The 26,997-nt window shown below is 36.2% G+C and overlaps 2 protein-coding genes across 3 annotated transcripts; one reads left to right on the plus strand and one right to left on the minus strand.

Moving 5' to 3' along the window:
• LOC137625553 (homeobox-like protein HDP1) lies at positions 1-6,036 on the minus strand. Its single transcript, XM_068356462.1, has 2 exons — positions 4,842-6,036; positions 1-53 (listed from the first exon to the last, which is right to left on the minus strand). The coding sequence occupies exons 1-2, from the start codon at positions 6,034-6,036 to the stop codon at positions 1-3; spliced, it is 1,248 nt and encodes a 415-aa protein (XP_068212563.1).
• On the plus strand, positions 1,150-24,969 carry LOC137625373 (tubulin-folding cofactor B-like). Of its 2 annotated transcripts, XR_011040850.1 has the most exons (8): positions 1,150-1,259; positions 7,357-7,489; positions 9,444-9,587; positions 12,652-12,745; positions 14,268-14,410; positions 15,287-15,408; positions 20,163-23,212; positions 23,257-24,969. XR_011040850.1 is itself a non-coding variant. In XM_068356235.1 (7 exons), the coding sequence occupies exons 2-7, from the start codon at positions 7,370-7,372 to the stop codon at positions 20,275-20,277; spliced, it is 738 nt and encodes a 245-aa protein (XP_068212336.1). In that variant the 5' UTR covers positions 1,150-1,259; positions 7,357-7,369; the 3' UTR covers positions 20,278-24,969. The 2 variants fall into 2 exon arrangements, 1 of the variants encoding a protein (XP_068212336.1); XM_068356235.1 differs by having other exon boundaries at positions 20,163-24,969.
• The last annotated feature ends 2,028 nt before the right edge of the window (positions 24,970-26,997 follow it).

Raw genomic sequence — 26,997 nt, forward strand, 5'->3', positions numbered from 1 at the left:
TCATACTGAAAAACGTAAGAACCAAACATATTTATACTCAAATATAGTAAAATCTAAAAGCAAAATGCAACAATTATTAAAAATATAATTAAAAACATAGCCAAAATAACTGGACCCCTATATGGCAACGGCCTTTGTCAATATAACAGCTGTTATATAAGACTAGCGTGTTCTATCGATTTATAAGAATGACAGGCAGAACTTGCATGAATTAAACTTTATATAGAAGCAATTCTAATAGTTTTATTGTGTTATTTAAATAAGAAATTCAGCTAAAGACAAAAATTATACTTAACAAAAAGTATAAAGGAAAAAAGTTGGCAATGCATCGTAGGTCTATAGATATTTAGCTCATTTTACGAGCCTTTAATCATTTTGTATATAAGAATAATTGTTTGGAACGTCTAGATTGGATTAAGTTAATCAATAATAAATAATTATTAAAAATGGTGAAAGTAAATTTATCTAATTGCAAAGACTTTGATTTTCAATCATATGGTTCAAATAATTCTTTATATATCTTTAATAATGTATGTTTCAAATAAAAATATTAGTTATTTTAATCTATTACTAGTAAACTACATAATACAGTACAAAGATACATTATACAGTAATTACATAACGGTAAATAATTAAATATTAATGCATGACTCAACGATGAGCAATAATCTTGAAATTCTTCTAGATGATTCAAGAACATTCTATAGTGAATTAAACGACACATTTTGAAATATGTACGATACTTTTTGAGAATTTGATAAAACTGACTAGTTTGTCTATTAATTATCTATTAATTCAACGTACATATTTAATATCTAAATTCAATATCTATTAATTTTAAGTATTTATATTTATCTAATTTTATTTAATATAGTTTATGGATGAATATTGACTTTAAAAATATTAAATAAATATACTAATCGATCTTTTGACAACTTTTGCCGCAAGGGGTGTTGGCTTCGCTAAAACTGACAGTTTGTCTATTAATTATCTATTTATTTAACGTACTTAATTAATATACAACTTTATTAACTATTAATTTTGAATATTTATATTTATCTAATTACAAATAATACAGTTTATGTATAACTATTTACTTTGAAAACTTTAAATAAGTATAAATAAGTACATTTATCAAACATCTGGCAACTTCTACCGTGACTCATTCCTAGCTGCAACGTGCTTCAGCTGCTCCAACTCTTGTGCTAAATCAATTCGGCATTGCATTCCTGCTAGCGTTTACAGCTCCTAGCAAACAGGTAAGCCATTTCATGACTGTATTAACTGTTAATTGACTGTCTGAATCCATGAAATGTCTCTCGCGGCCTTAAACTTTCATGAAATCAGCCGGTCGTTGGGAAATTCTGGTTTGTTTACATCGTGTAGCCGAAATCGTGAAATACTTCGACTCGATACAGTTATCGTATTTTGATGTAATTTGTTTGTGTTTTATTAATTATAACTGTAATTATTCATTATTATACATTTTATAATGTCTATGGGCTTCTGTGGTCTAATTTGTAGAATATCTGACACGCAGTAGATAGGCTAGGCTAGACGACCCTAAGCCAGACTTCCGATTGCTTTAAGGCTTAAGGTATCGTAGTTTTGATTTCTCATTGGTTATTTTGTCATTTTCAATTATTTTGTATTTAATTGAGTAATAATATATATACGACCAAAATATTTTCATGGGTAAATTGCATATCGCTATTTGTAGCGTTTGTCAGAACAGCCAAGCGCAGGAATAATAAATTGCTCGCAAAGCTATCCACGACCAGGCGAAGACCGGTAAATTAATATGTTCGGCAGACCAATATATTATATGCATTGATACATTAAGTGCGGGCGACGACGGACGCTGTTTGGAAGGTTCTCATTTTCTTTGCGAGTGGAAGGCCAGATGACCCGACGATTATCACATAAAGAGCCTTTGTATAACAGCGGCCAGTTCCTCCCACTTGTATAGAAAATGGGAATTTTCTTTCCATTTTCTAGTCTTTCGTAAGACTTTTTATTGCTAAACCTCTCCACTAAATCAACACTTAATTTAAACTTCCCCAGCTAACCTAACCTACAAGCCTTGTCCTTACCTACTTACCTAATGTGGAGGCTAACGCCCCCCTGCGACCCCCTTAAATTGCGGAATTCTTATTCTGTCATCATCATACATATGGTTGGCCGCCATTATACTTACACCCCTCTTTTTCTATGTTAACGGAAAGCTAGACGACATAGCGGACGTGGTCAGGAAGGTTAGCGTTTTCTATGCAAAGGGAAGCTAGACAACCCAAAGATTTTCACATGTACAATAATTTCGATCTTGGTTTCTTCGCCACAGCTGACAGCTTCTTCCATTGATGTTAAGTTTTAACGAAATCAGTGTGGTATCTCTTAGCCTGAGGTACCTCTTTCTAACCTATCTTAAATCCTTTCGTCTTTTTCGTAGCATCGTTTCTGATTGATGTACCGTACATATTTGGACTATGTCTTGTTTACGACAAAAATAAAACTGTAGAAATCTCGTGAGCCATTAGATAAAATTCTATGACTAATTGATAGGGTAAGCTCATTTCCTGAGGTTTCAGGATATGCTAAGCAACTTTCATTTTATAGAATTTCATGATGTGGAAAATAAGCAGAAATAGAAGAATTATCTGTAAATCTACATAACGTCCTTTAACTCAGACGACCACCCTAATCGAAGGTGTACAGAGGTATATCTTACCCATACTGTCATCGTTTAGACATGCCCCAGTTTTCCATGAGTTAGATTCCTGTTTCTTAGGTTAGTTTAGGTGGACAGCGATATAAAATGCAGAAAAGGGGTATGCCCCATATGTATATACAGTATTCTGTAGATAGGTTAAATTTTCCCAACGTAAGATGTTATGTGGTACTTACTTTTACTTTTAGGTGTTTATTTCTCGCCTTCCATCAGACACTAAGAGTCTGTTCAGGCCGGCCTTGGTGTGTGAAAATAATTTCTTTCCAGTTGCTCAGTATGTTCTGATCCTTCCAGTATGTTCATAAACAATTCATTATTTGCAATTTGAATTGCCTTATAATTTTGAGAATACACAGTATGATTAATATTTCTGTCAGGTTACAATAGGGCACCGTAAGGTTGACGTAGGGCATTAACCAACACCGTAAGTTAGAACATGGAATCCTGAGTTAGGTTAGGTGGAGGTGTAACCCAGGGTAAGTTGTATTCATGAGATTTTGTTAGGGTAGTCAATGTAACCAGTTAGATATACCAGCTATTATTATCACCACTTAAGCGAAAACCCTAGTTGGAAAAGTAGGAGGACACTATCTACCGTATCATAGAAAACAGAGTTCCAATTACATTTTCTATGCTGCGGAGGTAAGCCTTGCCTGTCAAGGTGTATTTGACCGAAGTGAAGAATGGTAAATTCCCCCAAGTGATTTAAGGAGACAGTCTTAGTTTATGTTTGGTAGTGTTAGGTTTCGGTTCTTACTAGCGACGGCACGTTGGCAACAAATCATCTACACTAAGTGATTGGCATTTGAGAAAAGCTGTGCGTATTAGGACATGAATACAGTATGTACAGCAGTTACAGTACTCTCTTATGGTGAGTACACCTATTATGAGTCTTGCTGTCTGTCGTAGGCTTGTCTGCCTGAAATATCTCCAAAGCTAGTAAAGGCCAGTTTGATTCGTTAAGGAAGTCGATCGGTACGAGACTTTTCGGCAACTCATAAGTCATAATTTTAAGGTCGCCATCTAGTATGTGAGATTAATATCAGTAAGATTAAGTAGATTTAATATAAAGTTTCATATGTAAATTGGATAATGTTTGTACCCATAGGAAAATCCCTTTTTTCAACCAACTACCTGTCGTTGCTGTCAAATTGTACCAACCAAGCATTGCATCCAAACATACCCTAGAGTAAGGAGGAGTATCCTATCCGACCCTGATCCTGTAATGTGGCTCTGTGCAGGTAGCCTCTTAGCTTATCCTGATCAGTTGTCACTGTGTTAGTAGCACACTTAGATTGAAACTAAGAGAAGGTCTACCTTAGAATAGAAAATTCCCCATAACCTTCATCAGTGAACGGACAATGATTTTAATATACTAGCTTAGTTTCTCTGGGGAAAATTTGCAATTGGTCGATCTTGGGTGTAAAAATGTCAGTTGTAGACTGTTATTCTAAGGATACACTCAGGCGCACTCTTCTATCTAATTTCTCTTCCTCTTGTTTTGTTAAAGTTTTTATAGTTTATATAGGAAATATATATTTTAATGTTGTTACTGCTCTCAAAAGATTTTATTTTTCCTTGTTTCCTTTCCTCACTAGGCTATTTTCCCTGTTGAGTCCCCTGGTCTTATAGCAACCTGCTTTTCCAGGTACAGTTGTAGCTTAGCAAGAAATAATAATAATAATATGTATGGTCATCAATGGGGCTAGTTGATTGAAAATAGGGTTACAATAAGATTAGCTATAAATATAATTGTGTTGTTAATCATCTCATTAACTGAATAGCTTATCAGTTAACCCTGTAAAAATATACTCTCAATTATCTTATTACAGTATTGATCCTTTAAGCTTGCTTAGTAAAATTATAAATGTTTTTAGTGATATGCATTATTTTAGCTTTCATCATAGTTGATTTTCAATGCCACATGAAATTTAAAGTTTTGATTTATGAATGGTAGGAAATCACAACACATAATACGTTATTGCAAATAGGACACTACAGTAGTAGTAAAATCAGTCGAATCTGAACAATCTTGTTGATTATAATTGAGTTTTAATTATAAGAATATTCAATATTCAAATAGAGATTACTGTACTTCATATATAGCCCTTACCAACTCTCTGTTTTTCTGAGGCATGAATTGAGCTACTGTACTTGAATGATAGAGACTCGTGCACACAAACTTCGATAGTGTTGTCGGTATACTTCAAGCCGTTAACTTCAGTAGTGTTGTCAGTATACTTCAAGCCGTTAACTTCAGTTGCGTTGTCAGTATACCTCGAGCCGTTACCTTCGGTAGTGTTGTCAGTATACTTCAAGCCGTTAACTTCAGTTGCGTTGTCAGTATACCTCGAGCCGTTACCTTCAGTAGCGTTGCCAGTATACCTCCAGCCGTTAACTTCAGTAGCGTTGCCAGTATACCTCGAGCCGTTACCTTCAGTAGCGTTGCCAGTATACCTCCAGCCGTTAACTTCAGTAGCGTTGCCAGTATACCTCGAGCCGTTACCTTCAGTAGCGTTGCCAGTATACCTCCAGCCGTTAACTTCAGTAGCGTTGCCAGTATACCTCGAGCCGTTACCTTCAGTAGCGTTGCCAGTATACCTCCAGCCGTTAACTTCAGTAGCGTTGCCAGTATACCTCGAGCCGTTAACTTCAGTAGCGTTGCCAGTATACCTCCAGCCGTTAACTTCAGTAGCGTTGCCAGTATACCTCCAGCCGTTAACTTCAGTAGCGTTGCCAGTATACCTCCAGCCGTTAACTTCAGTAGCGTTGCCAGTATACCTCCAGCCGTTAACTTCAGTAGCGTTGCCAGTATACCTCCAGCCGTTAACTTCAGTAGCGTTGCCAGTATACCTCCAGCCGTTAACTTCAGTAGCGTTGCCAGTATACCTCCAGCCGTTAACTTCAGTAGCGTTGCCAGTATACCTCCAGCCGTTAACTTCAGTAGCGTTGCCAGTATACCTCCAGCCGTTAACTTCAGTAGCGTTGCCAGTATACCTCCAGCCGTTAACTTCAGTAGCGTTGCCAGTATACCTCCAGCCGTTAACTTCAGTAGCGTTGCCAGTATACCTCCAGCCGTTAACTTCAATAGCGCTGCCAGTATACCTCAAGCCGTTAACTTCAGTAGCGTTGCCAGTATACCTCGAGCCGTTAACTTCAATAGCGCTACCAGTATACCTCAAGCCGTTAACTTCAGTAGCGTTGCCAGTATACCTCAAGCCGTTAACTTCAATAGCGCTACCAGTATACCTCAAGCCGTTAACTTCAACAGTGTTGTCAGAATACCTCAAGCCGTTAACTTCGATCATTACGTAAAGGTCTTTGCGGCATTTTGCTGGCCCTTATCTGCCCTCTTTATTCATAGTCGTGTTCTACTCCTCCGCTTCCTCTTATATTTTTTTGCTGTTCAGCGTTTTAACTTCATGCTGCACATGGGTTCTGAATGGAGTCCAGAGCCCCAATCTAAATTCATAAATACAATATTCAATTGGGAAATTCATATTAGAAAAAATATTCCTGAGATAGTATGTATACTGGAAATTGTGTCAATCAATACAAAAATATTTGCTGTAGCCTGAATAATAATTTAGTGTGTATTTACTTTTGTACCATCAATATCATGTTATGTAAAAGTCACTAGTCAATTTTAATTATAATACTGTACTGTTTTGTTACAAATTTTCCTTCAATATGGTTGTTTAAGCTACTAAAGTATTGCACTATGCATTTTTTTTAAGTGGGTAGTTTCCATTCGTTTTTTAATCCGTGATCTGCATATTTTTATTCATTTGAAGAGGGGTCTTCGAGACATACTACTTCCTACTATTCGTAGAGATCTTTCACCACTATAATAGGTTAGGCAGTACGCTTTATGCAGGTTAAGTGACACATACTTAATACAACCGCTTTGGCTTTTGAGGTACGGCACTTTGAAATAAATGAAATGACAAATTAAATAGACCACCCAATTATCTAATCTTGTCCAGTTTGAAGAAAATATGTTACAGTTTTCCTCTGATATGACGACCCAAATTGAACATGTATTAGAAGGCTTTCGGCAATGAACAGCCCCTACAATGTTCTAATCTGGTCCAGTTTTCAAGGTTTGAAAAGGTTGAAAGAAACGAGAAAGGGAAGAAAATAATTTTTATTATTATTATTATTACTATCCAAGCTACAACCCTAGTTGGAAAAGCAAGATGCTATAAGCCCGGGGGCTCCAACAGGGAAAAATAGCCCAGTGAGGAAAGGAAATAAGGAAATAAATAAATGAAGAGAACAAATTAACAATAAATCATTCTAAAAACAGTAACAACGTCAAAACAGACATGTCATATATAAACTATTAACAACATCAAAAACAAATATGTCATAAATAAACTATAAAAGACTTATGGTTATCCTTTGATTTGACGGACCCAAGAAGGTTGATGTGAATGGTTGGGAAAGAACAGATTCCATTATTTGGTTTTGGAACTTAAAACATTATTGAATACTGTATATATATGTACAAAGCAGTTGAACTTGTGTTTAACAAATTACTTGTTTTGGTATTTACTACGTACTGAAAGGTTATTGCTGTATTTCAATTACTTGTCTTAAAACTAACAATCCTAATTGTCTTTCAGAAAGCCATCCAAAATGGGAGACCGCATTGAAATCATCACTGCCCCGCTGGTCAACGTCCGCGTCACCAGCAACCTCAACTCCTTCATGGCGGAGAAGAGGTTCGACAGAGGCCTCAACATAGCGGACTTGAAGGCAAGTTCATTGATTTGTTTACGTTTGTTTTTACTCGTGGAGGACTTTATGGCCTCCGTCAACGAAGTTGGAAGGAGGTTATGTTCTCCCCCTTGTTTGTATGATGTTTGTTTGTTTATGAACAGCTTCCTGGCCACAATTTCAATCGTGGAGCAATGAAATATGCAGGGATTCATTGTTATGTAAAAAGCTGGAAATGATTAAATTTTGGAAGGTCAAGGTCAAGCAAAATTCCAATTCACATAATTTATATTATGTACAAGATGTACAGTGTATTAATTCTTTATAACCAAGTACTGAAGTACATGTAATAACTCCCTCTTCATCACATCAGATGTTTATAAGTTACAAAAAGCCATTTTTGATTTAACACACTTTAGCATTCATAAGTAAACTAGAATATACTTTTATTTTAATCACCAATTCATGATTTTTATCAGCAATGCACATCATATTTAAGAAGGTGACGTTATTTAGATCAAATCATGATTTTTATCAGCAATGCACATCAAATCTAAGAAGATATTGTGATTTTTATCAGTAATGCACATAAAAATCTAAGAAGATACATTATTTTTTTTCAGTAACATATCAAATCTAAGAAGGTATCATTATTTTTATCAGTACCACACATCAAATCTAAGAAGGTAGCGTGATTTTTATCAGCAATGCACATTAAATCTAAGAAGGTATCATAATTTTTATCAGTAACACATCAAATCTAGGAAGGTATCATGATTTTTATCAGCAATGCACATCAAATCTAAGAAGGTATCGTGATTTTTATCAGTAACACATTAAATCTAAGAAGGTATCATGATTTTTATTAGAAACTCACATTAAATCTAAGAAGGTATCATGATTTTTATCAGCAACTCGCATCAAAATCTAAGAAGGTATCATGATTTTTATCAGTAACAAACATCAAATCTAAGAAGGTATCGTGATTTTTATCAGCAACGCACATCAAATCTAAGAAGGTATCATGATTTTTATCAGCAACTCACATCAAATCTAAGAAGGTATCATGATTTTTAGCAGTAATGCACATCAAATCAAAGAAGGTATCATGATTTTTATCAGTAACACATCAAATTTAAGAAGGTAACATTATTTAGATCAATTCATGATTTTTATCAGCAACGCACATCAAATCTAAGAAGGTATCATGATTTTTATCAGTAACACATCAAATTTAAGAAGGTAACATTATTTAGATCAATTCATGATTTTTATCAGCAACTCGCATCAAAATCTAAGAAGGTATCATGATTTTTATCAGCAATGCACATCAAATCTAAGAAGGTATCATTATTTTTATCAGTACCACACATCAAATCTAAGAAGATATCATGATTTTTATCAGCAACTCGCATCAAAATCTAAGAAGGTATCATGATTTTTATCAGCAATGCACATCAAATCTAAGAAGGTATCATGATTTTTATCAGCAACTCACATTAAATCTAAGAAGGTATCATGATTTTTAGCAGCAACGCACATCAAATCTAAGAAGGTATCATTATTTTTATCAGTAACACATCAAATCTAAGAAGGTATCATGATTTTTAGCAGCAACGCACATCAAATATAAGAAGGTATCATGATTTTTATCAGTAACACACATCAAATCTAGGAAGGTATCATGATTTTTATCAGCAACAGACGTCAAATCTAAAAAGGTATTTTGATTTTTATCAGTAACACACATCAAATCTGAGAAGGTTTCATGATTTTTATCAGCAACGCACATCAAATCTAAGAAGGTATCATTATTTTTATCAGCAACTCACATTAAATTTAAGAAGGTAACTGTCTAAAAACATCGGAATAATCTAATTAATAATTTTCTGAGGAGTTGAGGTTCCATACTCTATGATGTTCTTTTATTCAATGCTCTCGTCAATCTAATCTGTCGTAAATTGAATAGAAAAATAATAGCTTCTCTTTACAGGGTCGCTTGGAACTCATCACCGGTGCCACGGCCGGCAACATGACCTTACAGGTCTATAATGAAAACGACGAGCCCGTCTGTGCCCTTAGCGACGATGACGCCTTATTAGGTTCCTATAATGTCGAGGAAAACTACAGAATTCACGTAAGTTGCGATATATCGGTGAATTAATCTTTGCTTAGTAGAAAATGGATGATCGGTTCTTAGGGGTAGTTAGTATGAAGGGGTAAGAGATTAGCATTGTGAATTCGGGTTGGTCTATTTTTTATGGTAATGACTCAAATTATGTTGCTAAATTAATTATCCTTTACAAATTTTGTAAGCTATTCTTAAACTATATGATTTTTGACAATGAAAGAATGTTGCTTCAACAGATTTTTGCCCTAGAAATTTAAACGGTCTTAGAAATAGTAATTAAAAGCAGAGAAATGACTTCATAACTGTTCCGGTAATCTCTTACTGCTCTTTGTAAGTCACTAGCTGATGTTACCACCCATTTAATTAAAGCTGTGAAGCCGGAGTAATGACCACCTTATATTACTAATATATAAGGTTCTAAATCCTTTACAATTGGTCTCGTGTGTGACAGGTGGTCTTTGCCACCGTTATCCCTACAATAAGGGGTCGGTTGCCTGATTCGCCTTCTCCAGTGCCTTATATCAAAGGCCATTTCTCCAGATGATCCTTTACCTTGTCTCACCATCTAATTCTCCACCTCCCTCTCGATCATCTCCCCCTAATAGGTTCCTCCCAAGTCGTCCTTACTCCCTCCCCATCTTACATTCTCAACACGTGCCCACACCATCTCAGTCATGACACTCGTATCACCCCCGTAATCTTCGATACGCGGAGATCCCTGGCTGTGTATCCCAACATTTATAACAGAACACAATCTTTAGTACATTACTATACATGTCGGGAACGTGATTTCATTTTACCCCATAGAATATGTCCTCTTTTGTACCTCTTATTATTATTCATAGATCTTTATAGCTTTTCCAAGTTGCCTTTACTGTCATACAGGAAGAATTTTGGTAACTCATTCACCAAATTTGAAAAACAAGACGTGATGCGATGTATTTAGAGGCATCACAGTCAGGGATCGGTAATCATCTTGTGCAGATAGTGTAACATTAAATTGAATTGAGAGTTCAATTCTTGCCTTGCAATTTGATGTTTTGTGTATACAGTACTCCTGTCAGTTTTCCCTGTGGTCAGGTATGTTACAGTTGGGCTTACAAAGGTTCTTTTTATTACCTCCGCCAACGAAGTTGGAAGGAAGTTATGTTTTTGCCCATGTTTGTGTGTTTGTGAACAGCTTCCTGGGCACAATTTTAATCGTATAGTAATGAAACTTGCAGGGATTAACTTTTATGTAAAAAGCTGGAAATGGTTAAATTTTGGATGGTTAAGGTCATGGCCAAGCAAAAGTCATGGTCCCGCAATCAGTCATAAGTGTGGACATCGTTGTCCCAGAGACTTCAAACTTGGTTCGTATTTGAGTGTATGAAAATCCACGCCAATTAATACATGTTAAGGTCAAGGGTTGATCAAAAGGTTGAGAAATAAGCTGCCGTGGCGGAGGTCTGCGCTCTACTGAGTGCCCCTCTATTCAATTTCTGTTTTACTTTTCATCTTATTCCACTCAATTTCTCAATTATCTTCCACTGAAGTTTCTTGCCCTCGTTGACAAGTAGATAATTCACACCATCTCTGTTGCCCCCAAGATCTAATATGTACCACAGACAATAACACAGCATCCTTTCAGCCATCTCTGTGTCCCCAAGACGTACCACAGATGATAACAGCATCCTTTCAGCCATCTCTGTGCCCCCAAAACCCAAGATGTACCACAGATGATAACACAGCATCCTTTCAGCCATCTCTGTGTCCCCAAAACCTAAGACATAACACAGCATCCTTTCAGCCATCTCTGTGGCCCCAAGACCCAAGACATACCACAGATGATTACGATCCTTTCAGCCTTTAGTATGATCTACTTTTCAGATTGAATGTTGAGCCTCTCAGCCTCTACATGTTTTCTTAGTTCTGCTTCTTCTATATTTATTTTTTTCAACTAGTTGTTCTTCTTCTCTTTCTTTCTATCGCTCGTTCAGCCCTTCCCTGTTTTTTTTCTTTTAAACATCTGTCAATTCTGGATTGCTAAAACGATCTCACCACCATACTCCACCTTAGCGTTTTATCATTCTGTGGTGACTTCTTTTCAAAATCTTTATTATACTTGTCAGTTCCCACATTTTATCCGCTTTAGAATAGTTGAAATCGTATGTTATCCTCTTTATCATCTCCTACGCCTATTGGCGCAAAGGGCCTTTGTTAGACTTCGCCAGTCGTCTCAATCTTGAGCTTTTAAATCAGTACTTCTCCATTCATCATCTACTTCACTGATGTAGGCCTGGGTTCCAACTCTTCTAGTGCCTTGTGGAGCCCAGATGAAAGTTTGGTGAACTAATCTCTTTTGGAAGAGTGCAAAGAGCATGCCCAAACCATCTCCACCTACCCCTCACCATAATCTCATCTACATATGGCACTCGAGTGATCTATTATAGTTTCATTTCTAATCCTTTCCTGCTATTTAACTCCCAATATTCTTCATAGGGGCTTTGTTCTCAAACTTCCAAAATCTGTTATAACGAAAGGAATTTTAATATTCCAGTTATATGGTTGTCAAATTCTACTTAAAAATTCTAGTGATAGGTGAGTTGACATAAAGAGGTACAGTAATACTATTGATCAGTTCAAGCCATAGAATTTGCCAGAATTTCTACGTTGTTACTGATCTAAAAAATTTTATATTTTTAACTTGTTATTTCTCATCCATAGTTGTTCCGACACTAACAAACCTAACGCTATTTGATAGTAACTAGCTTTCAGCAAAGCTGGAAAATAATCCCTTTCAAATAGCTAAAGTTTTGTATGCTAGGAAATATACAAAGACTCCTAAATCTGTCATTTTATGTACTGTACTTCCTTATATTCTTTCCTCACTGGGCTATTCATCCTGTTGGAACCCTAGGACTTGCAGCATTTCCTACTTTTCCAACTAGGGTTGTAGCTTAGCTAGTAATAATGATAATAACAAGATCTAATAATGGATTCTTTTTAAGAACCTGACTATAGAATATTGTGTGTAAAAGTCCCCATCTTCATTTCAGCATCTTTATCAACTGCATTTTTCTTATTCAAGGTTAATGATCCTAGTAAAAAGGAAGGTGAATTTGAAGATCTGTCAAAAGTGGAGAAGTTTGAGTTGTCAGAAGAAGAGTACGCCAAACGGAATGGTTAGTGGGCTTTTTCAGTGCTGTGGGAGTTTGGAAATTGCTAATCAGAGTTCTAAACGGGGGAAGCTTTTCAGTATCTATACTAGTTTTGATCTATAGTACCGTTAAACGATATTTGTAATCTCTATCTTAAGATATGCCAAAACGTTCCGAGATAATATTTCAGGGACTCTCTGTACTTTAGTGGAGCCAGTTTGTAAATTATTTTTCGAAACAGGGGAACTTTTCTATATCTTTACTAGTTTTGGTCACTGTTATACAATTTTTGTAAGCTTTATCTTAAGATATACCAAAACGTTTTAAGATATTTCAGGGACCCTCCATGCTACTGTTGAGCCAGTTTGTAAATTATTTTTTTATAATAGGATCATATGACTTCACTTTTCCATTTTACAATGTTTTATTTTATTGACATATTTTGCTTTCAAAAATAATGGCTCAGTGGTTTTTTATGCATCAGTCAAGCTACTTTGTCATTTTTTTCATTAGAATTATATTGTTTCCCTTTTCAATTTTACAATGTCCCCATTTATCAGCATATTATGTTTGAGTTTCACTTTAGGCAGAAGTGTTCGACTTACGATGCTGTGATTACAGGTACTGTATTCAAAAGGGGATGCTTTTCCTCGATGTAAGAAACTAACATTGATAGCATATTTCCAATGCTGGGAACATATTAGAAAAGTCTTGTAATAAGTATAAAAGAATTTGTATTATATTAAAGACAGTATTTAGTATTAGGCAATGTCAATTAGATACACTAATTATATTAACCCTTTTACCCCCAGGCTTTTTGGAAATTTCCAACCCTTAACCCCCAGGGGTTATTTTATTTCAAGCACATTTTGCAGTATATTTCTTTTAAATTGCTCTAACAGCCTTAATTTTTTGTCATAGAGAGGTCAGGTTGGTCTCATTCTCTTGGAAAATGCCTGAAGTTTCTCAAAAATATGCAAAAAAAAAAATTTAAATAGCAGTTTTTTGCAAGGACGTACCGGTACGTCCATGGGGGTAAAGGGATGAGTTTTGTGAAACGTACCAGTAAGTCCTTTTGGGGGTAAAAGGGTTAAAAGATCGTAAATTGTTTTTTCAATACCCGGTATATTCATTCAAGAATGAAGATACTATATTAACCCTTTTACCTCCAAAGGACGTACTGGTACGTTTCACAAAAGCCATCCCTTTACCCCCATGGACGTACCGGTACGTCCTTGCAAAAAAATGCTATAAAAATTATTTTTTCATATTTTTTGATAATTTATTGAGAAAATTCAGGCATTTTCCAAGAAAATGAGACCAACCTGACCTCTCTATGACAAAAATTAAGGCTGTTAGAGCAATTTAAAAAAAATATACTGCAAAATGTGCTGGGGAAAAAATAACCCCTTGAGGGGTAAGGGTTGGAAATTTCCAAAGAGCCTGGGGGTAAAAGGGTTAATAAGCACAGTTTTTTTTTAAATAAAAGTAAAATTATTTTTTGGTATCACAAAGTTCTCGTTTAACTCTGACGTCCTTCCCGCAGACAGCGTGAAATCCTATCTGATGAAGAACAAGTTGGGTAAATATAACGCGGAGGAGCAGGCGAGGATCGACGAGGAGAGGATTGCGGCCGAGAAAGCCGAGGAGGAGAAGGCAAACACCATAACGGTCGGCAGCAGATGCGAGGTACGTTTACGGCTCCTCCCTTTACTGGCCTTAATGTCAATTGCGTTGTCTTTATTTTTCCCTGTCCTGAGTACCTCTTGGGACAATCCAAAATCAAGCTATTGTATTTAGTCTCGGGTCGTGCCATATCCTCCGTACCATGGCCTTCCACTGTCTTGCATTAGAGTACTCTTACTTGAGGGTAAACTCAGGCACGCTGTTCTATCTTATTTCTCTTCCTTTCGTTTATTTTAAACGAAAGGAAGATACAAAATGATAGAAAGGCCTCTATTGTGCTTGGTGATTTCAATGTTTACGGTAGGGAGAGATTAAATTCTGTTTATGCTACTGATCGCCTTGGCTTGAGAGCTATGGACTTTGCTTCTGAATCAGGCTGTGAGCAAATCATAAGTGAGGTTACTCACAAGCCTTGTAATTGCCTGACTTACTATACACTGATTGTCCAGGTGTTATAGTAAGTTAGACTACTCTTCCATTTGTAACGTCTGATCATGCCTTGATTTGTCATTCTCTTGTACTGTATATATAAAATCTCAAGCTGACGAAATAACATTTACAGTGATCTTTTGCATGTATTGTTCATAATTATATAAAGTGGTGAGCCTGTTGGGTTTTAAATCAGAATCTGGTTAGAATAATTGATAAGACGTATCATTTCTCGTGTGTCAAAATATAGTGAAAGACAAATCCTAGTACAATAATGATTATAGACACACTTATTTGGAGAAGCAGGAGGCATATCACCATTGGAAAAGTAATAGAAATCATATTTGACGTGGAAAAACTATTCTCTGCTAACAGCTGTTTCTCATAGTTTATGCTTCAACTTATCTACTTTTACATAGTTTGGTTTTTAACGCACAATGAATTTTTCAGGTGAAGACTCAAGGGGACCCTACCCGTCGAGGGGTGGTAATGTACAACGGCAAAGTGCATTTCAAGCCCGGCATTTGGATCGGCATCAAGTGCGACGAACCAATGGGAAAGAACGACGGAAGGTGAGGTATTTGGCCGGTGCCCTCGGCTTTGCTCATTTTGTGTTTTGCTTTTACCGGGCATAGAAGTCCTGCTGTAATGAAAACAAGATTGTTCCTATGCGGTACAAACCGTCTCGTCCTTTGGTAGGGGTTAGGATTCTGGCAACAGCTGGTATGGCCAGTGAAGAAATTTTGAGGGCTTGGATCTGCCGGCACATTATAGTGTGATGGTGGCTCATGAGATTGTTTTAAGGGCCTGGGCCTGCCGGTACATTATAGAGTGTGATGGTGGCACATTAGATTGTTTTAAGGGCCTGGGTCTGCCGGCACATTATAGAGTGTGATGGTGGCTCATTAGATTGTTTTAAGGGCCTGGGTCTGCCAGCAAGGTATAGAGTGTGACGGTGGCTCATGAGGTATTGTTTATTTGCAGCCCCGTTCTGTGTTTATTTCTCTAAGTTAAGGAAAGTAACATTCCATGGTCTTTCATAGTATATATTTTAAACAAAACCATGAGCCAGTGATTGAGAAAACATAATTTTGGGGACATGTATTCACTTAAAAACAAAGGGAAACATAAAGCATTACTGGCAGCTATTCCTTATGTGGCTGATTGAGAAGGCACTTGTTTTGATAGTGCCTCAGTACTGTTTCTCATAAAATATATCTAATATCTAACTGTGTATGTCTAAAACAATAACAGAGCACAGTGAATTATGCCATACTGTAAAGAACACTAAGAAATATAAATGTAACCATATTTAAAATACAAATAATATATATAAGTGCATGTTCTAAACATTTGTTACTGATCTTGAGATGTTTTATTCATTACTTCTCGTATTTTATTTGTTCCTTCTTTCCTTTCCTTACCGGGCTATTTTTCCCTGTTGGACCCCATGAGCTTATAGCGTCCTGCCTTTCCAACTAGGGTTTTATCTTAATTAGTAATAACAATAATATAATCATACCAGCCGCCCGTTGAGATACTACCACGAGAGAGTTATGGGGTCCTTTGACTTGCCAGACAGTACTACATTGGATCCTTCTCTCTAGTTACGGTTCACTTTCCCTTTGCCTAAACATACACTGAATAGTGTGGCGTATTCTTTACAGATTCTCCTCTGTCCTGATGCACCTGACAACACTGAGATTACCAAACAATTCTTCTTCACCCAAGGGGTTAACTACGGCACTGTAATTGTCCAATGGCTACTTTCCTCTTGGTAAGGGTAGAAGAGCCTCTTTAGCTATGGTAAGCAGCTCTTCTAGGAGAAGGACATTCTAAAATCAAACTATTGTTTTCTAGTCTTTGGTAGTGCCATAGCCTCTGTACCATAGTCTTCCACTGTCTTGGGTCAGAGTTCTCTTGCTTGAGGGTACACCCGGGCACACTATTCTATCTCAATTCACTGCCTCTTGTTTTGTTAAAGTTTTCATAGGTTACATAGGAAGTATTTATTTAAATGTTGTTACTGTCCTTAAGATATTTCCTTGTTTTCTTTCCTTATTGGGTTATTTTTCCCTGTTGGAGCCCCTGGGCTTACAGCATCCTGCCTTTCCAACTAGGGTTGTATCTTAACTAGTAATACTTCTCATAGTTTATTTTTTCCTTATTTCCTTTCCTTACTGGGTTATCTTTCCCTGTTGGAGCCCTTGAGCTTATAGCACCCTGCCTTTCCAACTAGGGTTGTATCTCAACTAGTAATAACAATAGTACAATGCTAGTAACTACGCTGCTGTAGTACGGACCGGCTGCTCCATTCCTCTTGTTGATACTCCGTAGATTATCATTCTTTGGATGTTTATACCAATGGAGAGAAATGATAATGGCATAGGCACCATAGCAGATTCTAATCTCTCGACAGAAGAGCTGAAGGTTCATCTGGAGCCACGTCGCTTGTCGAAAGCCGAGATATGGGTGTCACCGGGATGAGACAATGCAGAGTTGTGGCTTGGGAGTAGATGAGTTTAGTTGTGCTGGGTCCTTTACTGTAGTCTTCTTCTTCTTCTTCTTCTTCTTCTTCTTCTTCTTCTTCTTCTTCATTCCCCCCCAACGGTTGTTTTTGCCTTTTCGGTTCATTGTATTCCTGCTGAAAAGGTGACATAGTACTCCTGAATCCTCCAGTCACAATAACGGAACGTTCTAAATCAGGTTCGTGTTCTGTTGTTTTGTCTATCGATTCATGAGACATTCTAAAGATCTTGGCGTGTTTTTCCAAAGTCCAGTTCTTTGGCTCCTAGTCGTCCTTGTTGTTTTTGTCTGCTGATGACTTAAGGAGCTATTCATTAACTCTTCTCAATGCTCCTCTACATTCCATGACATTTTCATTATTATTTCTAGCTAAGTTATAACCCTAGTTGGAAAAGCAGGATGCCATAAGCCCAAGAGCTCCAACAAGGAAAATATCCCAGTAAGGAAAGGAAATAAGTAAGTCGATAGAATAGTGTGCCTGAGTGTACCTTCAAGCAAGAGAACATCAACCCAAGATAGTGGAAGACCATGGTACAGAGGCTATGGCACTATCCAAGACTAGAAAACAATGGTATGATTTTAGGAGTGTCCTTCACCTAGGAGAGCTCCTTACCATAGCTAAAGAATCTCTTGTACTTTTACCAAGAGGAAAGTAGCCACTGAACAATTACAGTGCAGTAGTTAACACCATCGTCACCAAGTTATCTTGCTGTTTCTAAACGTTTTTGGACAGTGCCATCTATTGGTGGGAAACTAGTAGAATTATTAACCCTTTTACCCCCGGGGTATTTGGAAGTTTCCAACCCTTAACCCCCAGGGGGTTATTTTTTTCCCAGCACATTTTGCAGTATATTTTTTAAATTGCTCTAACAGCCTTAATTTTTGTCATAGAGAGGTCAGGTTGGTCTCATTCTCTTGGAAAATGCCTGAATTTTCTCAAAAAAATATCAAAAATATGAAAAAAAAATATCATTTTTTTGCAAGGACGTACCGGTACGTCCATGGGGGTAAAGGGATGGCTTTTGTGAAACGTACCAGTACGTCCTTTGGGGGTAAAAGGGTTAACGGTCTCACACCGAAGCTTCTTCATGTAGTCATTGACTGTCTCCACCTTCAACTCGTCAATTGTTCCTTTAATGAACTTAATGATATCAGTTACAATAAACGGTAAACCTCTTCCAGCCATCTGTTACGTTCATATCTGGGTTTGCGGGTCTGCATCTTATCTGGTTGTGGAATGATCTTCCTAATCGGGTAGTTGAATCAGTAGAACTTCAAAAGTTCAAAGTTGGAGCAAATGCTTTTTTGTTGACCAGGCGGACATGAGTCTTTTTATAGTTTATTTATGACATATTTGTTTTTGATGTTGTTAATAGCTTATAGGTGACATGTCTGTTTTGACGTTGTTACTTATTTTAGAATGATTTATTGTTAATTTGTTCTCTTCATTTATTTATTTCCTTATTTCCTTTCCTCACTGGGCTATTTTTCCCTGTTGGAGCCCCTGGGCTTATAGCATCTTGCTTTTCCAACTAGGGTTGTAGCTTGGATAGTAATATCCTTAAGAGAGATTGGTTCACCAAACGTTCAGCTGTGCTCCACAAGGCACTAGATAAGTTTGAAAACCCAAGCCTACATGGCTGAGGACTATGAAGTGGTAAGTAGGTGCTGAGTGGAGGAGTATTGAATTGAAAGCTCAAGATAGAGACTACTGGCGAAATATAACCGAGGACCTTTGCGTCAATAGGCGTAGGAGGTGATGATGATGATTGACAACTCTAAAAAGAAAAGGCTTCGGGCAAAAATAACTACACAACACTAGTGTTTTGTTTTCTTGACAGCATATTTACTTTTGAGAAACACATTAGGTGTGTGTCTTCTTCAATTGCACAAAAAATTGGCTTACTGAGAAAGTCTTTTAAGATTTTCGGTGATCAATCTATTCTGAAGAAGTGTTTTAATTCTTTCATTCTACCTTGTTTTGAGTATTGTTCTCCTGTCTGGTCTTTAGCTGCTGATTCTCATCTTAATTTGTTGGACAGAAACTTACAGTCTATTAAATTTCTTATACCTTATCTACTGTAGATATTAATCTTTGGCACTGTTGTTCATTTAGTTCATTATGCATGTTGCATAAGATTTTTCAGAATTCTGACCATCCTTTTGCATTCAGATCTTCCTGGAGACTTCCAGCCTGTTCGTAATACTAGGCAGGCAGTTAATTTTAATAGTTGGGCCTTCTCCATCATGAGGCTCAATACTACACAGTATTCTAGAAGTTTTATTCCAGCTGTGACCAAGTTGTGGAATGATCTTCCTAATCAGGTAGTTGAATCAGTAGAACTTCAAAAGTGCAAAGTTACAGCAAATGTTTTAATGTTGAACAGGCTGACATAAGTCTTTTTATAGTTTATATATGACATATCTGTTTTGCGTTGTTACTGTTTTTTAGAATGATTTATTGTTAATTTGTTCTCATCATTAATTCATTTCCTTATTTCCTTAACTCACTGGGCTATTTTTCCCTGTTGGAGCCCTTGGGCTTATAGCATCTTGCTTTTCCAATTAGGGTTGTAGCTTGGCTAGTAATAATGATAATAATAATAAAGGCAAGAAAAAAACACAAGCTCTATTTTATTGACTGTTGGAAATCTCACCTTTGAATACTGTAGTTGATAATTTATTCCACACATTGATCATTAATTTGAGCACATGTTATTTGATTTTTATGTAAATTTAAAAACTGCTTTGTGACAATGAAATTATCTCCGTTGACCCTCACGTTCTCGTCAACTTTCAGCGTCGGCGGAAAGCGCTACTTCGAAGCCCCGATGAAGTACGGAGCCTTCGTCCGTCCCGCCAACGTGGAAGTCGGAGATTTCCCCGAGTTCGGCGAAGAAGAGGACGAGATGTAAGATCGCCAGACGTCGTACTGTATCTAACGAAGTACGGCACCGCGAAAGTAGCTTGCTTTAGGTAGGCGAGTCCAGTGAGATTAGCTTCAGACTTTTTAACGTTCGGTTTCAATCTTGCGACGGACCATTGGAGAACCTCACGAATTGAATGTTCTAGCAATAGAGTGAGGATTAAATCTGTTATGGAGTTATTGAAGGAAAGTTATTGGCCAAAAGCAAGCCTTTTATATTTATATATCTTGCACTTGTGTCGCACAATGGTTGCTCTCGCTTGACTCCTGTGTTTGAAGTGTGGCAGTACAAGGGAGGTTTGAAAAGATAATAGTGTCCTTTAATATTAATCATTTCCCTTACAGATAATTTTACAAGTATACTTTCATGTTTCTATGAAAATTTACTTCTTTTCTGCTCATTAAATCCTAGGTTAACGTTATTACACTATATATGTTGTACACGAGTAGATTTTACTACATGTATTGAGGGCGTCCATTTTTCATTTTATGTTCGGAAAGTTCTATAAATCCTAAACTATTTCTGATTATATTTGAATAACAACAAAGCATTTCTTATTCCAACGGAATAACGATGATTAATATATTTCTTACGACAAAAATACCTTTTTCATTTTATTTCTGTATGGGACATAGAGATTGAGGCCGACATGCGTTATCATTCAGAATAAGATAGTGATTGGTTTATGTGCGATGATTGGACTATTGCTGTGTTCTCATATAGGAATGGATAATATCTTGGCCCTTATAGGGAAAGTATTCTGGTGTAGATTTGTGTCATTCATTTTTCTAAGATTGGAAAAGGGACCCTTCGTTGAAATATTTTCCAACCAAATGTTTTTTTAATTTTTTTCTTTGAATGTTTTCCAAGTTTTTTTTTATTTCCAAGTTTATTTTATTTATTATATGTAGATCCATTGAGAAAAAATCTGAGCATTTTCTAACCTTGATAAACTTCCGAGCAATTCATTCACTTGGGACTAAATTTGCTAAAATCTCATGACGTTTCAGTAAGGGACTTCTCGAATCACGTCTCCTGGATCAGAAGCGGTCTATAGTTTTGTGGTTCAGCTGAAAAAATTTCTAATTATATTCTAAACATCTAAATCGCATTTCTGTACAACGATGGCTATTAGTAATATTGGGGAATCTAGGTATAGCAGATTAAAAATGATTTGCCGATTCAATACTCAAAACCTACTCGAACAACTTCGTGTTGTATACCTCGGCACTAACTCATCTACTTGTTATCAGACTTATTTATGTTTCCTGAATTAACTGAAAGCCCTCTACAGTACATGATTATTTATAGTTTTATTTTGTCACAGCCTAAGTGAATCATTACGCTAGTTTTTGGGGTTGACTTTAACGTCGGCTTCCCCTCAGGAGCCTGGTTATCTGCTACATAAGATTGTTCTTTTTAAAGCTTTGTTCACTCCCTATAGGTCAAGTCTTTCATACCTGTTTTCAAGAAGGTTTGTACAGTATTGACTGTAGTAATGTCTCCCTGTAATGTAGGTTAATGATATTTGCTTGCATTTTTCTTTTTATGAGAATACTGTATCCATATATTTCTGTATTGGTTGAAGAACATATTGTACTGTATTTATAATCCAGTTAGATTATTTTTGTTCTTATGTTCTCTAGCATTTGTTATTCATCGTAAGAAGGGGCAGACGTAAGTGAAATATTGATATTTTTTGGAGTGCATTTCAATTCCTTTGAAATATGAAGTACACCCCATACCTGTAAGGCAACGGATTGTTCCTACGAATATTTTTGTATGTTAAACCTCTTCTGTAAACATTGAAATGATGTGTTTGTAATCGAAAACCTCTTGATTAGCCATATATACTTACAGGGAAGTTGTTTTGTATCGTACGTCTCGAAAAGTCGACCGATTCCGTACTGTTCACGAAGCTGCACTGCTTTGGCTCGAGTTTATGCATTCCCACTCGTAGATACTAAGTTGGAGTTACTATTACGTTCCTTCGTATGTTCGCGAAGAACCTAAGTGTAAAAATAGGAACTAGAAAGGAAATCAGGCGAGCTCTATGCAATGTTGGTTTGAGAAATCATTACTGTACTGTTTTTTGTTAAAATTGCTTTGAAATCGTGGCTGAGAAAGTAGTTCTTATCGTTTTTGTTTTCGCCTGATAGTCGTTCATTTTCTTTACATTCCTTCAGAATTCTCGCCTCCCATGTCTTTGGAAAGATCGTGTCCCATTCTGTTGTGTCAATTGTCTTGTGAAGGATTTGTTTACCCCTGAAAGGCCACTTTAGGGAAGACCTTATTTCAAGTGCCTTGGTCATAATCTGGCATTATTAAAACTGCTTGACCTCATTATTGAGAAAGGTCTTATCTTATTCGTTTTGACCTGATAGTCATTTTATTCCTCTTATATTCCCACAGAGTTTTCCTGAGTCCCGTGTCTTTGTAAAAATCTTATACCATCCTGTTTTGTCTGATGTGTTCTTGTGAAAGATTTCTTTGTCACAGAAAGGACATCTTGCGAAAGACTTGTTTGTTACAGAAAGGCCACTTCTGGGAAGACCCTGTTTTGAGTGGATTGGTGTATTGTATCTGGTCATAATTTTAACAATAATAAAGGAATTATATAATTTATCGTTGATTGATCGTGTTGGCATCGGTTATTATTGTCGTAAAAATCTGCAGTTTTATAAGGACTTTGATTCAATACAGAAAATTCTTTTTGCCACATCCATAGTTTATTTTTTCCAAGTCGGATGATGTGGCCTTTGTTTAAGCTATATTTTTTCACATTTTATTCTCTATATTAAAAAGGAATTTTTGTATTTTGTTATATTTTTATTTGATTTCCGAGCCTCCCTCGAAAGACCACATTTTCTGACGTGTTGGTATGTCGTCATGTAGGACGAAGTGCTGACGGCTTTAACAGAAGGCTTGTAGGAAGTACTTTTTTTCCTTTTTTATTTTCCACAGAAGGCTTGTAGGAAATGATTCTTTTTTCCATTTTTATTTTACACAAATCTTCATTATTATGTTAAGATATGAACTATCTACTAAAAGCTTTTGTGAAAATCCACAGGTTTGGACACCCAACTTGAAAAACAATTTAAGAGTGTCGTGGTTCAGAATTGATATATAATGAACAGTATCTTGGAACTGTTATGCATTGTCCCTAACGACTGAGTGAATGTCATTTATTTCAGAAATTGCTGTACTATATCATATTATTTTGGTCTTCGTATTTTTCTGTTTATGTCCTTCGTTCGCTTTTAAACCAGCGCAGGTCTCGATTCCTAAAAAAGGGGCGACGAAGTGAAAGCATAGAGAAAAAAGACTTTGCTAGAAGGGTTTATTGTTTTGTACTTTGTTACCCCTTTTACCCCTAGGCTATTTGGAACTTCCCAACCCTTTACCCCCAGGGGTTATTTTTTTTTCCAGCACTTTTTGCAATATAATTTTTTTAAATTGCTCTAAGAGCCTTAATTTTCGTCATAGAGAGGTCAGGTTGGTCTCATTCTCTTGGGAAATGCCTGAAGAGTGAAAAAATTATCAAAAATATGAAACCAAAAAATATAAATAGCAGTTTTTGCAAGGACGTACCGGTACGTCCATGGGGGTAAAGGGATTGTTTTTGTGAAACGTACCAGTACGGCCTTTTGAGGGTAAAAGGGTTAAATGAATCTATTTAAGGGACAGCTTTATAGATCTGAAATGCAAAAGATGCTGTTATTCACCATGGAAGATTGCTAAAAGATCAGTGACTTAACGCGAGTGCCATCAAATAAAAAATATAGATGATATAGGTACTTCGTAGCTTTTAGGGCCATCTTTGTATTCTTTGTATTTTTGTAAGTACTGTTTCAGAATATACAGCTAAGAGTGCAGTGACTTCTGTATTACAGTAGTTTGGTCTTTAACAAAATTTTGTCCACTGAGTGGCAAGTCTCTATACAGTACTGAGTTTGTTTTATGGTGTCTTTCATCATTATTTATGCTGTACTTTTAAATCTAATATTTTGTAGTTGAAATTATCAAGCAAGTTATGAGATATCATTGGGGAGAATAAAAATTCAGGGGAATATATTGAAATAATTTAAAGAATTAACTAAAATACTGTTATTTCTTCAACAGCATCCAAAGAAAACATTACTTTTCCCTTCCTTTTGTTAGAAGTCGGCTTTAATTGTTTTGCTCCAGGAGTAAAGATTTATTTATCATTAATTTCAGCTGTTGAAATAAATTGTTGGTTGCGGAAATGTTCCAGCAAATCTATTCAAACCATTTGCATTATAACTTTTCCCTTTTGTTTCCCGCTAAGTTGAGCCAAAGGAAAAAGCCGAATTTCCGGCGAGGTGTTTTAAGTACCTCGAGCAGTAGCATCCCATGTAGGTACCTTGAATGAAAATCCTGTGATACCATAAGCATTCCATTAGTCTGTGTGCTCTCGCTCTTAAGTTTTTCTCACGGAATGCTTGGAAATTTATGTTGCGCGTTACGTGCTAGATATCGATCGGGCGAATAAGGAACACTTTGTAGAGCGTAGTGATTCATTCGTTGAATCGTTACTAATGTTTAATTTTAGTCACTAAATATTTTTGCTTCTTACGGTACAATGATCTGGTCATAATCTTTTGGTCCCTATGTTCTGGCAATTTATATTTCACAAATGAATAAATAATTTATGTTCTTTTTGGAGGTTTTTATTGTGCGTACCTTATAAATTTAAGAACTGTGAATATATAACCATGGCATTTCCCCCAATTTGGGGGTAGCCGACATCAAACAAATGAAACAGAAAAGGGGACGTCTCCTCTCTACGTTCCTCCCAGCCTGACAAGGGACTCAACTGAGTTCAGCTGGTACTGCAAGGGGTGCCACAGCCCACCCTCCCCCGTTATCCACCACAGATGAAGCTTCATCTGTGGTGGATAAAGCTGAAGGAAATGTAAAAGAAATAAATTATCCAATAAGATAGTTCAATAGTTTAAAACTCATTGGAGGATATCTTCAGTTTGCCATGGACAGCGTACAATCGATGTTACATGGGTTTCTTAGACTGACAGTTGCATCTGTATTTTACTCTACATCTGCTCTCCTGATTCTTCAACTTCACTTTTTAGTAAAAAGTCCTGTGAAATATCCTAAGAGCCTAGATGTAGGAATTGTTTTTTTTTCTTCTTCATTAAGGTGAGTCTCATCATGCACTTTACTATGAAATCTTGAGATGATTATTATTATTATTACTAGTAAAGTTACAACCCTAGTTGGAAGAGCAAGATGCTATAACCCCAAGGGTTCTAACGGAAAAATAGTTCAGTGAGGAAAGGTAATAAACGATATAAGAAGTAATGAAGTTAAAAGAGTAATTTAAAAATATTAACATTGAAACATATTCAACATTTAAACTAAAAGTACTTATGTCAGCCTGTTCAACATAAAAACATTTGCTGCAAGTTTGAACTTTTGAAGTTCTATTGATTTTTCCACAACTTGGTTACAGCTGGAATAAAAATTCTAGAGTACTGTGTAGTATTGAACCTTATGATGGAGAAGGCCTGACTATTAGAATTAACTGCATGCCTAGTATTACAAACAGGATGGTACTGTCCTGGGAGATCTGAATGTAAAGGATGGTTGGAATTATGAAAGATCTTATGCAATATGCATAATGAACTAATTGAACAACAGTCAACAGTGCCCGAGATTAGGAATGAGAAATATAACTGACCATAAGTTCCTGTATACATTTTATTCCTATGGAATTATTCTTTTTCGCTTAATGTTAATATATCTATTCTCTGGCAAATTATAATTCATATTGTATAACTAGGGGGGTGAGTTTAGTACATTAGGACAGGGTAAGTTAAGAACGTAATAGTGTAGGTAAGGCTATGAATCCAAGGTTAGGTTAGGTTGGAGAGACCCTTACTTTAGGTGATTTTATTGTATATGTTTCCCTCGTAAAATGTTGTTTTCAGTCTGTCCATACGAACTAAAAAGGCTCCTATAACTATACAAGTTAAGGACGATAATATCCCGATAGGCGTTAATTCATATACCGTAATGATATACTCCACAAGTGTGTGCCTGTATGCAATTATATAGTTACCCATTTAATCCATTTTCTATGATGGAAATATGTACCGTTTTCTTTTCATAAAGTTCTTTAATGGGGAGACTATGAAAAACTAAGGAAAGTTATCGCCATTATGATAGATTCTTAAAAAGGGAAGGGAAGAGATTTGGGCCAATATTAGATAATTATTTAATATATAATGGAAGAAATAGATCAAATAAAAAGAATATTTAGGAATTATGCAAAGAAAAAGATCAAGTAGCCTAAGAGAAGAAACATGTTGGTTTTATTAAAACAAACAAACTAGACTCTATAATTATACACAGAGCTAGAACTTATTCTTTAAGAATAAATCATATAAAAAAAGTCTTGAAGGAGGAAGTATATAATATAAGCTGTACGAAGTATAGATAGAAGACCTCGCCATTTTCTTTACTTCCAAGACCACAGAGAAGAAAAATAGATAATTTCAGCAGCCGTATGAAGAGAAAAAGAAGATAATGGAGATTAATTTGTTTTAGGTGGAAGGAGTATGAAAAACAAAAGAATATTTACAACAAATGTTTAAAAAATGGATGCGAAAATCAAAGAAATAAGATAAATAAGAAGAATGAGGTGCCGTTGAAAAGAAAAAAGTCCCA

Source organism: Palaemon carinicauda, chromosome 32 (genome assembly GCF_036898095.1).
Source record: "Palaemon carinicauda isolate YSFRI2023 chromosome 32, ASM3689809v2, whole genome shotgun sequence".
NCBI lineage: Eukaryota > Metazoa > Arthropoda > Malacostraca > Decapoda > Palaemonidae > Palaemon > Palaemon carinicauda.

Excerpts from the sequence above, each read along its gene's own strand:
- LOC137625553 (XM_068356462.1), bottom strand. The coding sequence starts at position 6,036 with ATGATCGAAGTTAACGGCTTGAGGTATTCTGACAACACTGTTGAAGTT. Across the intron at positions 54-4,841 it reads CTCAGAAAAACAGAGAGTTG|ATTTTACTATATTTGAGTAT; the intron begins GTAAGGGCTATA and ends TTTTGCTTTTAG.
- LOC137625373 (XM_068356235.1), top strand. The coding sequence starts at position 7,370 with ATGGGAGACCGCATTGAAATCATCACTGCCCCGCTGGTCAACGTCCGC. Across the intron at positions 9,588-12,651 it reads AGGAAAACTACAGAATTCAC|GTTAATGATCCTAGTAAAAA; the intron begins GTAAGTTGCGAT and ends TTCTTATTCAAG. Across the intron at positions 14,411-15,286 it reads CGGTCGGCAGCAGATGCGAG|GTGAAGACTCAAGGGGACCC; the intron begins GTACGTTTACGG and ends TGAATTTTTCAG.